General features: G+C 37.6%; 1 protein-coding gene across 10 annotated transcripts in view; it reads left to right on the top strand.

Moving 5' to 3' along the window:
• The window catches only part of LOC138764981 (homeodomain-interacting protein kinase 1-like), a 101,218-nt gene that overhangs the window by 44,217 nt on the left and 42,286 nt on the right, over window positions 1-14,715 (top strand). For all 10 annotated transcript variants that reach the window (XR_011358399.1, XR_011358398.1, XM_069941517.1 and 7 more), the window contains 2 exons: window positions 10,025-10,148; window positions 11,570-11,689. Coding sequence is in view for 8 of the 10 variants with exons in the window: in XM_069941517.1 (XP_069797618.1) it covers window positions 10,025-10,148; window positions 11,570-11,689 (244 nt within the window). In the remaining 2 variants the exon portion in view is untranslated. The remainder of the gene's footprint in view (window positions 1-10,024; window positions 10,149-11,569; window positions 11,690-14,715) is intronic.

The raw sequence follows: 14,715 nt of genomic DNA, 5'->3' as shown, positions 1-14,715 counted from the left end.
GAAGATTCACTTAGAAAGGAAAAAAAACAAATGACCAAGTACCAAATTACTATTGACGCAAAATCCACTAATCCCATTTATAATAGATAACCTTTCCTTTAGAGAATGGGAGAGAAAAGGAATTAAAAGAATAGAAAATTGTTTTTTGGGAAATAATTTATTAACATTTGAACAAATGAAGTACAAATATGGAATAACTCATGGTACAATGTTTGCATACCATCAACTGAAAGCTTATTTAAAGGATAAATTGGGAAACAGACTGTGGGATACCAGAAGGAAGCAGCTTTGAATATGTGATTACAGACACAATGATAATTAAAAGCTTTCTAACAAACATGTACATCAAGCTGCAAGAGAAAGAAACTAATGAAATAAGCTATAAACACAAACAAAAGTGGGAAAAAGATCTAAACATAAAGATAAAAAATGAAATATGGGAAAAGTCATGCTCTGGAAGTATGAAGAATATAATAAACACAAGGGTATGCATGATACAGTATAATTGGTTACACAGGTTATATCACGCCCCAAGAGTTTAAAAAAAAAATGGGATCCAACATTATCAGATAGATGTTTTCGCTGTAAGAAAGAAATGGGAGCAACAATACATGCAATTTTGGCATGTGAGAAAGTGAAAAAGTTTTGGGAAGTTCTCAATCAGGTATTAAATAAAATCACAAAATGCAACATACCAAAAAATCCAGAGATCTTCTAAGTAATATAAGAAGTCAGGAATTAGGCCTCAATTTGGATAAAGCGCAAAAAAGATTTATTATGATAGCCTTAGCTGTAGCAAAAAATGTATAATGTCAACTTGGAAAATGAAAGAGAGCATGAAAATACAGCAATGGTACATGGAAAAGAATAAATATATTCCATTGGAAAAAAAACATCTAATTTAAAAAAACAAAGTCACATTATTAGAACAAATTTGGGAACCGTACATGGAACATAACAGAGAGGGCTTGCCTCGGACTTCCACCCCCTAAAATAATAAGACAAAACGACTTGATCAAGTGTGTAAAAGTAGATGACACATTTTTCTTGTTTATTTTTCATTTTATGATGACATTGTTTAATGGTTTTATTGTATATGTTGAGTATTTATTGGTTTTGGAGGGGGGTGGAAGGGGGGAAGGAAGGGAGGGGGGAAAAAAAGGGAGAAAATGCCACTGTGTATATTTAATGAGTTGTTAATGTGATATCATGGGCACCCGTCTTCACTCCATCAAGACATGTACGAGAGATGGTGTCTTAAGAAAGCAGCCTCTATCCTCAAGGAGCCCCACCACCCAGGCCATGCCATTTTAACTCTGCTGCCATCAGGAAAAAGATACAGGAGCCTGAAGATGAGCACTCAGTAACACAGGGACAGATTTTTCCCCTCTCACCAGATTCCTGAATGATCAAAGACACTGCCTTACTTTGACTTTTCATGCACTTTTTTTTAAAGGTGGCTTGTATAAATGTTTGCAAAACAAAAAATTTCATAAAGTTCATGGCAATAAATTCTGATTCTGCTACATAGTGCTTTGTTAATTGCATCTTGAGCATGAACTGAAATTTAAAATTTAATTCAAGCCTTCATTTTGTTATTTCACTTCCTTTCATGTTCTTTGTATAGCTACCTCTTGTCCATCCTTGTGACACTCTGCTTTCCTTCCTTGCCACTCCCTACATATTGTATCTTGGTCTTGTCACTATTGACAGAACTTCAAACTTTTATCTGTGTAAATCCTCAAAATCTTGTAATATTTTATTTTAAAATACTCAAAAGCATTTCAAAAAGCATCTTTTCAGCCCTTCTGACCTCACTGTTAATAATATAACTTCATTGATTCAGTTTGAAACTTTATTTTTCAGTGTTCTGTTTTGACTTCCCTGTGCAGTCTTTTCTGTGCAAGAGAGACTATTTCAAAGCTTCCAATTGAAAAATTTGTCTCTTTTTTTTCAAGCTTGCTTTCAAATTGTAATGAAGTTCAGATCTACAATATTTTTCTATATCTGTATTGCTTCTCTTGTATATTTCTAATAATTCCTAGATTAAACAGTTTCTGTCGCAAAATGTCTTTTGGAATCTTTTTGTATTTTAAAATAATTATTGGCTGCTTAATGTTTTATCAGCTGCGCTTGTAGTAAAACTTGAATTTTTTTTGTTTTAGAAATCTGTGGTTTGGTATTTGTTCACCTGTTTGTTTTCCATGCACTGGGGCCCTGTTTCCCATGCTAGTTTTTAAACTCCAGGTTCTTTGGAACATTCATTATTCCACTATGTACCATCTTTTTAAAAAAAAAATACTCAAGTGTGATTGAGATTACTAGGAGCAACAATGGGGGGGGGGGTGGTGGGGAGGAGGTTTGCATTTTAGTTGAGTGAAATACCTTTCAGAGATGTGATTTCAATCTGAAATTTAGTAAAGTAATGTATACTGTCAATGTATCTTCATTCCCACTGCAATCCATTTGATTTGGAAATTGAAGTTGTTGACTTACTATCAATAGGTGATGTGATAATTGTGAAGCTTGGTGGCAACATTAGTTTTAGATTGAGATTGGGACTGTGAACAGCATGGTGTTGCCCAGTGCAAGAAGGGAAAATGCAGTGGAGTTCTACGATTCCATAAAAGTACATCGTATAGAAGATATTTGCCTAAAAGCACTGAGGAAAGTGATGTGGAAAAATTTCCATGATGAAAACTGATTTTTGTCACGTGTTGTATACTTATTATGTGAATAATAATGACCTACCTGGTGTGATGTGCACTTTGTGTTACATAAACTTGCATTATTTTGCTTAGAAAATATGTCTGCAATTTAGTTTAATCTATTTTGTCTCTTAAAATAATGACCATTAATTATTAGAGGTCCTCCTTTGCTTAATTTTACAATCAGGGGAAAAATATTTAACAGCTAAGTACTGATAATTTGTACTGATTATAATGATAGACATTAAGCAATTAATCTGTTATATTGGGTCGGATGCTAAAGTTTGCCTTAACATTAGTCAGCTTTGCAAAACTACTATTTATGCTGGGGTATAGGATGACCTTGGAATTTCACCTAAAATGTAGGTTTTGAGCGTTACCCTTTGTATAAGCCCATCTGCCCAAAAAAATCTGCCAGTTACCACTGACCAGTGGTAAAAGCAAATCACAACATTTTAATACCAAATTACCCTGTAAAGGTTTTAATTTTATAAGCATATTTTGAAATAAACCACCGCCCGCTCCTGTAACAAGCTGTTTAAAGCCTGCGCGGAGCTGATGGCAGTCAGACTGTGTGGATGGACTTTATTGAAAACTAAACAGGGCATGCGCAAAATTGCGTTGGAGCAGTGGGGAAAATAGGAGTGGTGTTGAGACTTTGCTGTCAAGGTTTTGATTTTTACATTAAATATTCAAGTTAACCCCTGATTTTTGAGGTGATACTTTTAAGTTTTGAGGATTGTCCTATGTGCCAGTATATGCCATGGAAATTTAAATATTTTGTTGACAAAATTCTGTGATTGAGGATGAACTAATTAGACATTTTAAAGCTTCCTGTACTTAAAACAAGTCATGATTTTATCAAGGGCAAATTATTTTTGACAAATTTGCAAGTGTTTTTTTTAGGATGTAACAAGTTGATGGAGAAGAACCTGCAGATATAGTGTATCTGGATTTCCAGAAGGCATTGATCTAGGAGCTCACAGTATTTGAGCATATAAGTTTCTATGGATTGAAGGATCTTTATCACAGAAGACAGTTGTAAGGATGTAACTGTTTGCCGCAGGATCTGTTCTGTTAATAATAATGGCAGTATGTAATGTGTTGTTTGCTAATGAGACAAAACTAGGTGAGCGGGCATGATGTTTTTGCTCTGCAAAAGAATATAAAGGTATAGAAAGATGTTGAGTGAGCTGGTGAAACCATGGCATATGGAAAGTGCAAGATCATGTACTTTTGAAAGTGGGGTCAAAGGACAGGCTATTGTCTCCATTGAGATGGCAGAAGGACAAAGATTGTAAATGAATCACCAAATACTGGCCATTACATGCAGCAGCTACTTAGGATGTCAAATAGTTTTTGGCTTTTATTGCAAGGGGGTTTAAGTTCAGAAATGAGCATATTTTGTCAATATTATACAGGTGTTAGTGAGACCAAATTGGAAATCTTGTGCATTATTTTGGTTACCTCATTTCAGAAAGGATATCCTAGCATTGGAGGTAGTTCAAAAAAAAGTTTGTTAAGCTATCCTGGTATGAGAGTAGTTCCGTCATGAGCAGCCATAGAAATTGATCTGTACTTTTTGGAGTTTAGAAGAACCAAGGTAGTCTTAATGAAGCGTACAAGATCCTAAGTGTGATTGACAGGTAGCTATAGATATTTTTTACAAGTGGAAGAGTGTCAAATCAGGGAAAAGGTGTGTAAGAACTTTTAAAGAACATTGGAATTCACTTCTGAGGCAAGTTGATATTTGGAAGTGTAACAACATTTTTAGAAAATCAGGGAATTGAGGGCAGCTGAGAATTGGCAGCAACTGGGAACTGGCATGAGGATTGGAAATCTGGGGCAGATCAGCCATGATAATTTTAACTGGAATAACGGGCTTCAGAGGTTCTGTCATTCTCTACTTTTTTCAGCTATGCCTCTTCCCACCCCTAGGACTCTGCTCAAAGATTATGGGCCCTCTTCCCTGTGAAGCACCAAGCTTTGGTTTCTTTGCTTCTCTCCTACTGACTACATTTAAAAAAAAATTAAATATTACATGTGGTGAAAAGAAAACGAGGCTATGACTTAAATGTTCAGTTGGCTCCTGGACCCTGATGACAATGTCTGTTTAGATCATCTGATCTTGCACTTAATTTGTGTTCCAGAACTATCTTTGCTCCCTCGATGCCTCACTCTGATAACACAAGTATTTTTATTAATCTCCTGCAGTTATTTTCACAAGATGAACTGGAATTGACCATACTAATGTCAGTCTCACCAGCTGAAGTTAAATAATTTAATATGCCCGTAGTGTATATAAAATGATTCATTCTTGAAATGCTTTGAAGGTTGAAGGGGAAAAAAAAATTTTCTTCAGCAAACAACTCCAGACACCAGAACTCGAGTACAATGCATTTGATCACAAACTGTTGGCCCTGTACCTGGCAATACGACATTTCTGGTACATGTTAGAAGGAACGGTTTTTGTCACCAACACAGACCACAAACCACTCACCCATGCACTCGGCAAGGTTTCGGACCCGTGGTCGGTGAAGCAACGACACTTCTACATTTCCAAGTATACAACAGACATTTGCCACGTCGCAGGCAAATCCAACACGATGGCCAATGCGCTGTCCAGACTGACCATCACCGCTACCTCAGGAGGGCTCTGTTGCTCAGCTAGCCAAAGACCAGAGGATGCGGATGTCCAGGCCTACTGGACTGCCTTCACCATTTGAAGGTTAGCAATTTCAGTCCTTCACCAGGGAGCTGGACTTTACTATGCGACATGTCCACTGGCTTCCTAAGAACTATCCTACCCATGACCTGCCAACGGCGGGTGTTTGACCAAATATACGGTCTGTCACCTCCTTCCACAAGGTCCATGGTCTGCCTGCTGTCTGACAAGTTTGTGTGGCACGGCCTCTGCCGCGATGTAACACTGTGGGCTAAGAATTGTTTGGACTGCCAATGCACCAAAATACACAGACACACCAAGGTCCTGCACCAGAGATTCAACCCGTCACAGTGCCATTTTGACCATGAGCATGTGTACATTGTTGGCCCACTTCCCGTGAACCTAGGTATGTGGTACTTATTCACAATAAACGACTGTTTTACCCATTGGCCAGAAGTGACACATGTGACATAGAGACTTGTACCAGAGCTTTCTTGTCTTTTTGGGTTGCACGCTTTGGAGTCTCGACCCACATCACCTCGGGCTGAAGGGCCCAGTTCACGACCTCGCTCTGAGCCAACATAGCCAAGTTCTGTGGAAGCCAGTTACACCACACCATGGCCTTCCATCATCAGGCAAATGTCCTTGTCGAACGCTTCCATTGCTACCTTAATTGAGCCCTGAAAGCTCAACTACAAGGCCCTAATTAGATTGACGAACTCCCATAGATGCTGTTAGGTCTTTTAGTGCTGCGCGAATTCTTACTAACATCGTCAGCCGAGATGGTGAACGACTCCCTGCTTACCATCCCAGGGGACATTCACTTCAACCCTCCTGGCCTGCAACCCAGTGGTCTAGACATCCTCTAGCGATTGAGGGAACAAACGGGTAGACAGAAACCTCCACTACCTTTCCGGCAAGGCTCTCCACTCTGCCATGTCGCAACGAACCTGCAAGTCCTTCAAATTCCTGCAGAGAGGACAGCAAAGGAGACCCCTACGAAGGCCCATTCAAGGTGTTGCAGCGCAATAGTGTTGTTTTCACCCTGAACATTGGTGGGTGGCAGGATCACCTCAAACCAGCCCGCCCTAGGTCCCAGGTAAGACACAGAAGCCACCCGCCCAAAGACAGTACAGTAACTTGCTTAAAGGGTGGCAGCAAGATTCGGTGGGGGGGGGGGGGGGAGAGGGAGTGGTTAGACGGGCCAAATCGCTGCCCCAAGAAGGCATGAGCTTCCCTTCCAAGGAGAAGCCTGTGGTTGGTGACACATGTTGCCTGGGGGTCAGCACTAGTTCTGTGTTGTCCTGCTAGACAGGGAGTGATGCCGCGACATGCTGACATCACTTCCTAAGGCCAGTGCACCCCCCTCACAGGAAGTGGGCGGTTCTCCTCGAGTAGCATGAGGAATTCAAAATAAAGTTTAGTTACTGGTTCACCTCGTGCTGTGTAGACGCCTCATTTCGGTAGTACTGCCATTAGCAGACACTACATGGCTATATTAATCATTGACCTTTCTGCTATGTGTACGGTTGGGTATTCATTCTTTGTATCCAGTTTTATTCCCATTTTTTGTATCCAATTTTTTTCCCCAACTTTTTCTTCATTTTAATCTCTGCAATTTTCTGCATTTGCATTTACATTTGTTTCCTGCTTGGAAGTATTTGTATATCAGAACAAGTAATGGAAGCTTATTTTTTCCTCTTGCTTTTGGCTACTTTCAATTATCGGCTATTACGTACTTTTCAATGATTTTAAATTGTTATTGTCAAGATGGTCTCAGTACTTGGCCAGTCGAATCTTACTGGGAACAATATTATTTTGGCAGCAATTCACCATGTCCATAATTAAAATGGAAATTATAATCATTTTATTGTCGTATACATCGTACAATATACATATGTACCAAAATTCTTTCTTGCTTCAATCACAGGTACTTTGTATTTAAAATAAAAACACAACTACAAAGGCAACTTTAAGAAAATCTACAATAGTATATTGAATAATAAGTATAAATAGTAAAAAAAAAGATAAATATTCGATTATCTCAGCGCAAAAATTGAATTAGTAATAGTGTAGGCAATCCTTTGATTAGACTCAGATTAGTGTAACAACTTGAGTTTCAAAGGTGCTTTCACATTGAGAACCCAGTAAATTGGCGAGTCAGCAACATGTGTTTAAAGTCGGATTGGATCAAAGCGTTCACACTGAACTAAGAAAAGCCTGTGCAGTGTGATCTTTAACGTTTACACAGGAGCTGATGCGACACGCTTCAGCTCTGATACTACCGACGGGTGGTTAAGTACCAGGATGAAAATACCCTCTTCCCCCCCCACCCCCCCATACAGTGTTCACACAGGTAAGTGAAAATGGTAAAAAGGTGATTAAATATCAACTTTCAGGGGCTGTGTGAAAGTAACTAGGGCCTGATAGCTATTGGAAATAAACTGTTCTTGAACCTAGTCCATCCAGGCTTCTGTACCTTCTGTCTGAAAATAGCAACGATAAGTTGTGACAGGCTGATGATGATCCTTGAAGATGATAGACGTGTGCTTCCAGCAGCACAACATATAAATGTGTATTCAGTGGAAGGGAGGTCCGTGCCTGTGACTTTTATTACCTTCCAGAGCCTGCGTTCCTGAGAATTCCCAAACCAGGCAGTGATGCAACCGGTCATATACTTTCCACGGTATATCTGTAGAAGTTTGATAGAGTATTCAATGACACACCAAATCTCTTCAGTCTCCATCCATTGTAAAATATTTTGGGAACAGGAGTGATGCTGTTAATGTTGTCAGTTCTTCCAACATAGGTTAATTTTTGAAGAACCTTCTCTCAAGGATCTGGCATTGAGTATGTGGCAGGGGATCAAATTATCATCTCCAAGAACTATAGGACATTACAGCACAAAAACGGGCCCCTTCAGCCTTTCTAGTCTGTGCAAACCCTTTTTTTGCCTAGCCCCACTAACCTGCGCGCACTCCATTGCCCTCCACACCTCTCCTAACCACGTACTTGTTCAAATTCTCTTAAATGTTAAAATTGAGCATGCATTCACTACTTAAGCTGGCAGTTCATTCCATACTTCCACCACACTGTGTGAAGATCCCCCTCCACTTTCACTATTAACCCATGTTGTCTGGTTTGTATCTCACCTACCCTCAGTGGAAAAGCCCATCTCCATTTATTGTGCCTATTCTCCTCGTAATTTTAAATACCTTTATCAAATCTCCCTTCATTCTTCTATGCTCCAGGGAATGAAGTCCCAACCTGTTTAACCTATTCCTGTAACCCAGTTCCTGAAGTCTGGGCAACATCCTGGGCATCACTTTTTATCTTATTGATATCTTTCCTGTAGTGAGGTGTCCAAAACTGCACAATACCCCAAATTTGGCCACACCAATGTCTTATGCAATCTTACCATCGTATCCCAACTTTTAGATTCAGTACTTTGATTTATGAAGGCCAATATGCCAAAAGTGCTCTTTACCATTCTATCCACCTATGATGCCACCTTCAGGGAATTATGTTTCTGTATTCCCAGATCCCTCTGTTCCACCACACTCCTCAGTGCCGTGCCATTTACCATGTATGCCCTTTCTTTGTTTGTCCTTCCAAAGTGCAACATCTCTCACTTGTCTGCACTAAATTCCATCTGCGTTTTTTTGTATTAGACCATAGTCTTCCAGTTATAACTTCAGATTTAGAGTGCTGGACTGTGGTGTTCTTTCAGCCTCTTTGAAAAGCTGGAACTAATATCAGTAGGTTCAGTTCAGTATATCCTCAGTCCTAATTTGAAATATTGCACTAGTTTAGATTATTTAACTCTAGTGTCACACTTCCCCAAGTCATGATGTTCTTGGATATTAGTAGCTAAATGCATTGCTTTTTGTTAAAACTTTCATAACTGGTACAAGTGGTAAGTAAACATTTTGAGCTAACACACTTTACCGAGACTCAAATTGATGTGTATTGATGTTGGGTGGAGGCTTGGCAAGGAGGTCATTGGTGTAATAAGACAAGGATGATTAATGTGTCGTGCTTTTGCTCTTGGCGTGTAAAGTAGGGTTATATTTTAATGACTGAACATAGCTAACTTAAGTTCATTTAACTTTTTTTTGGAAGCCAGATTGGCTTGAGAAAGCAGGTAGGGAGAGGAATAGAATTAATGACAAACAAGTGGGACTGTTTTCAATTGTTCATTATTTTGGTAAGTACTGGAAATTAACTAGTGTTAAAGTATGTTGATTTACCAGGATGTAACGTGTGTAACGGTTTTACAAAATTATTGGATTATTAACATTTTGTTTGGAAATGTGTAAAATTAATATAGTAGTTGCGTAATTTTTCTGTCTCAATTGAGCAGATATTACTTATTTAAGAAGTTCTGACAATATTCATTGTTTTGATTAACAACCTCATTTATTTCTTGAATTTTTACATTTTTTGTTTCATTTATTATTGCTTCATTTTTAATTAAAAAAAATGTGCAGCTGTTGCATTTTGATTTTCAGTGACTTTAATTTCTTTTGCATTGACAGTTGAAAATTGAAAAACATTAAGCAACTAGAAAAGTGTGGTGATTTGACTTCACAAAGTAATACATGTCATTAATTCCTGAGTGGCATATCACATTTGTTCCTTTTTTCCCCAGAGCTCCTGAGATCATACTTGGGCTTCGATTCTGTGAAGCAATTGATATGTGGTCTCTAGGTTGTGTTATTGCAGAGATGTTTCTGGGATGGCCATTATATCCAGGTGCATCAGAGTATGATCAGGTATGTAAAATCTTACAGAAAATATGAAATTCAAAATGTGAATATTTTTTCTGCTGAATCGTATTCAATTTAAATGTTTCCAAAATAAGTTTTTGCAGAATTCTTTAATAAATATGCTCAACAATGTCAGTTCTGCTGAAATTTCACTTTTTAATAAAGCCGCTGTGGCTAGACTCGGTGGTTCTTTGTCTTATGAATGTGGTAGCAATTTTGCCCAAAGGCATGGTATCTTTCTCAGAATTAGTACTGCATTGTAAGTGCCCTTCATCAACTGGAGACTTTGAAAAGTGATGAGTTGAGATAGCAATGTCAAGTGGGTGCTCATTTAGAAAACTAGCATTGGGAACCCTAATGCAGATGATACAGAACTTGGAAGTTTGGTAATACTCTTTGAGGGGACATAGATTAATGGTATTGATGTAGTTTCACAGAAAAGTTCACAGTGATAACGTTTTACTAAGGAGAGTGAGAAAAGATGGAAGAGAGTACTAAAGAGGGTTTGGGAATACCTGCATGTAGTAGTGTATAATCTTTTAAGTTGACAAGACAGGTTGAAAATCAATCAAACTAGAGCTAGAATCATGCGGTGTTCACTGTAATTTGAGAAAAATGTGAATCTTGGAGTGCTGCACATTAGATTATTGTTGGTGCATAAAGTGAGATGGGAAAGTGAGGATGGAAGGAATAAGAAATGGAGAAGATGAAGAAAATGGGATAATTCTTGTCCTCCCCTTCTGTCTTGTGTCATAATTGAATTTGCACCTTGTAATTGTCTCGGCTTGTCTTTGGGTTGTTTATTCAGCTCACCTTTGTGGGCATTCTGAATTTTATGTTTTTGATTACTTTCCTGAGAGGATGGGATTGGGAGGGTTTACTTTTGTCAGTATAGACCATAATAGTCTCTAACTTTGTCTACCTTTTTAATTTAATATGTTTTTTTTTCCTCGAAGATTGCATCTTTTTCAAAATTTTAATGATTACAAAGCCATTATTAATGGGGTTGGCTCCCCAGTACCACCAAGAAGTGAACTACCTGTGGAATGTCTATTTATGTAAAATGTCTCAAATTTAAGAATATTTCATGATTTTAGAAAATTTTTACAGTATTTGCAGCTTTCCATTAGCATTAATCTGCCTTACTTTGGTAAACACATCATTTAACAAAGCACATTTTAAGACTGCTTGTGACGTACCATGTTTGCAACACGTCTTTGCACAAAGGAAACTTGTTTTTAACCTTTGATAATATCCCACTATATTTTTCAACTGATGTTTAGCCGATACTATTGGTTAATATTGTATCTTATGATGTATCTGTCATTTAGAGTTCTATATTGAAGCAACAGAAATCGTAAAGATTTTTACTAAAACACGTAATTTTGAAGAAGCATTCTCACTTGCTGCTTTATTTGCACTTTCAGATTCGCTACATTTCCCAAACGCAAGGTTTACCGACTGAATACTTGCTAAGTGCAGGAACTAAAACTACAAGGTTTTTTAACAGAGATCCAGATTCAGGATATCCATTGTGGAAACTCAAGGTTCATTTAATTATTTTTAAAAAATCTCTGCAGTCACTGAGGGTGATAAGTTACTCTTGAAAATTATATTTGCACATTTTAAAACTTTTTAAAGCATTCTTACTTTGCAAGCAACTAAAAAGGGCAAATTTTAACTAATGATATTTTGAACTATCTTTCAGTGACATGTTCAAAGTAAATAGCTAGGTAATAGTGTAAGCGTTGTTTTTGTACATTATATCCACTGCACTTGTAGAAACAAGATTGTCAGGTATAGGTGGAGTCTAAATGAATAGATATTTAATCAGCTGCATGTTAGAACAGTAAGGCAAGAGATTGCTAGATGTTATTGTAATTGGCAAATTCTTTTTCTTCTCCTTGAGAGAATTGGGTGTGAGTATCAGATTGAAAATCTACTTTAGTTGAACAATTTGGAGAATTTCCAGCATTACCTTCTGCTAAATTATTAGGTTTTTAACTGTTGCATCCTCATTTCTTATAAAGGCTTATAATCAGTTATCTAACTTGTTTTTAGTTAATGTATCATTTTCTCCTGAAGTTTGGTCAGCTTAAATATTAATCAAAGGGCATGTTTCTGTGCATCACAACTCTAATTCCTTTTTGAGTTCTATGTCAGATCAGGTGCAGAATTCAAGATTATTAATGCGAAAGACGAAGAAGCAAAGAACAGTTTTTAAAAACATCTATTCTAAATTATTTGCATTTTCAAGTTTTTTAATATCAAATTAAAAAAAAAAGGCATTCATAGCTTTGACAGATGGCATTCCCCCCTCCCCCCACCAAACCAAGGCCTAGCCTCGATGGCTGCCAAAAAATTTTGGGATGAGGCCTCACTACCTCAGGTGATACTGCTTGTCTCCATAATGTAGCAAGATAAGTGCTCTGCACCAAGCAAAGTAAACAGGATGCAGGAATGGCAAGATGTGGCCTATTGTGCCAAAGAAGCAAGTTTTCAGACACTATCCTCCCTTTGTCTGTAATATTTGTAACATTTGATAGCCTTCTGTTTCATTATTTTACGATAGCCTGTGCATTATAGCCACCCCATCTTGCCCCTCACCTATTTAACTGTTTGTTCCCCAAGTGCAGAACTAATTTGCATAAGCAAACAATGAAAAACTAGAGGAACTCATTAGATCAGGCAGCATCAATGGAGAAAAATTATCATTCAACATTTTGGGTTAGGACCCGTTATTGTGACTTATAGATTGCATTATTTGAATTTGCCAGAGTCTATTTTCTCCTTTTCAAGAAGAATAAAAGAAAAAAAATAAAATGAATAGGCCATGAACCCTTTAAACCTGCAACAATATTCATTCAGGTCTGTTGGACTTTTTAAAAAAAAAATGTAATAGAAAGGAAAATTGAACCAGATTCACATTTTTTCAGTAAAAAAAAATCTAAAAGCTGGTTCAATTTTTATTTCCATTGCTATATAAACAAAGTATTAATATTTCCCCTTTCCCCTCCAACCCCCATTAATCCCTTCCTTCCATCTGCCATATCCTTGCTCATTCATTTAACTTGCTTCCCTCTCTCTATTTCTGCAGATTCTGGCTTCACTCTCTATTTTACTATGTAGAGAACACAATGTAACATTTGGACTTTTAGAAAGCTTTCAATCTGGTCCCACATAGATAGTCACTAGAATCATAGAGCGTGGAATTAAGTGTAAAATATAGAAAAAGATTGAGAATTAGATAATAAGAAAGCTGAGCGGAGAAACGCAAGAGTTTCTTGAGTTGATAGGTTAGGGTGTCACAGGCTAGATAGAGTGCCTGGGTCCGAGTAGTTAACAATCTACATTCAATGATTTGGTGAAGAGACCAAATATCATATTTGTAAACTTACTAATGACGCAGACTTGCTGAGATTGTAAGGAGGATGGAGAAGGAGAATACCAAAAGGTTTATCAAGCAGATGGACAAGTTAAGTGAGAGGATGAGAATGTGACAGCCCATCAACTTTGGAGAATAAAACAGGAAAGGAGAGGTGATGTTAGAAAATGCTGATATTCAAAGAAGTCTGGGTGTCATTAAAATTAATGCGCAGTTGCTGTAATTGATTAGGATGGCAAGTAATATGTGGGTCTTTCTAATGAAAAGATGCAAGTGCCTTGCTACAATTATATGATTCCTCGTTGAAAAACACACCTGAAGAATTTGTTGCCACTTTGGTTTGCTTGCCTAGTAAAATATACTTGCCATTGACTGGTTACTGGAATGTTGGCTATGTTGTGGCAGGAAGGATTGTTTTGGCAAGGCTTGCATTCTCTAGAATTTAGTAGAATGGGAAGAAATCTCTCTGAAACTTGTAAACTCTAAAGGACTTGGCAGACTGGATATTTCCCTTTCGCTGATAAGTTTTGAACCACTCTTAGATTAAAGAACAACTCATTTGGAGCTACAATGATGAAACTTTGGATTGCTCTACCTTGGAGTTTGGTTTTTGTGTTCATTTACAGCGGAGATTGAATGATTTTTGGATATTTTGGAGAATCAAAAGTTGTGGAGATAATGTAGGAACAAGGAGTTGAGTTTTAAAATCAGGAAAAACAAAAGAATTAAAATTGGGAGCAACTGGCCTCTGCTTTCATTGATAAAGAACTTACTGATTTTCTATCTTAGTGTAATTTTGAGTACTGGGTAAATATCCTACAATTATCTTAATTTTCAGAAATTTTAGCGCCAGAGACTCTAGTTCGATTCTTTGGGTGCTGTGTGTGCTGTTTTCACATTCTGCCTGTTTCTGCAGGAGTTTTCTCGTGTACCCCAGTTTCTTTCCATATCCCAAAGGCCTACTGGTTGTTAGTTAATTGGTCTCCATAAATTACCCTGGTGTGTGGCTAAATAGCGATTCCAGGGCAACAATGTAAATGATGAGAGTAAAATAAAGAAATAGGGTTAATGTTGGCTTTGTCCATATGGTCAGTGTTGCTATTGATTCTTGCAGTGACTTAAATATATCTGTCTCTATTCTGAATAAACGTGTTTAGCTTAACAAATCTATTCAAAGTATGAGATATC

This window comes from Narcine bancroftii, chromosome 5, assembly GCF_036971445.1.
Source record: "Narcine bancroftii isolate sNarBan1 chromosome 5, sNarBan1.hap1, whole genome shotgun sequence".
In the NCBI taxonomy this organism is placed as follows: domain Eukaryota; kingdom Metazoa; phylum Chordata; class Chondrichthyes; order Torpediniformes; family Narcinidae; genus Narcine; species Narcine bancroftii.
Note: the sequence above shows the minus strand (reverse complement) of the source record. Positions and strands in the feature narration are given on the sequence as shown.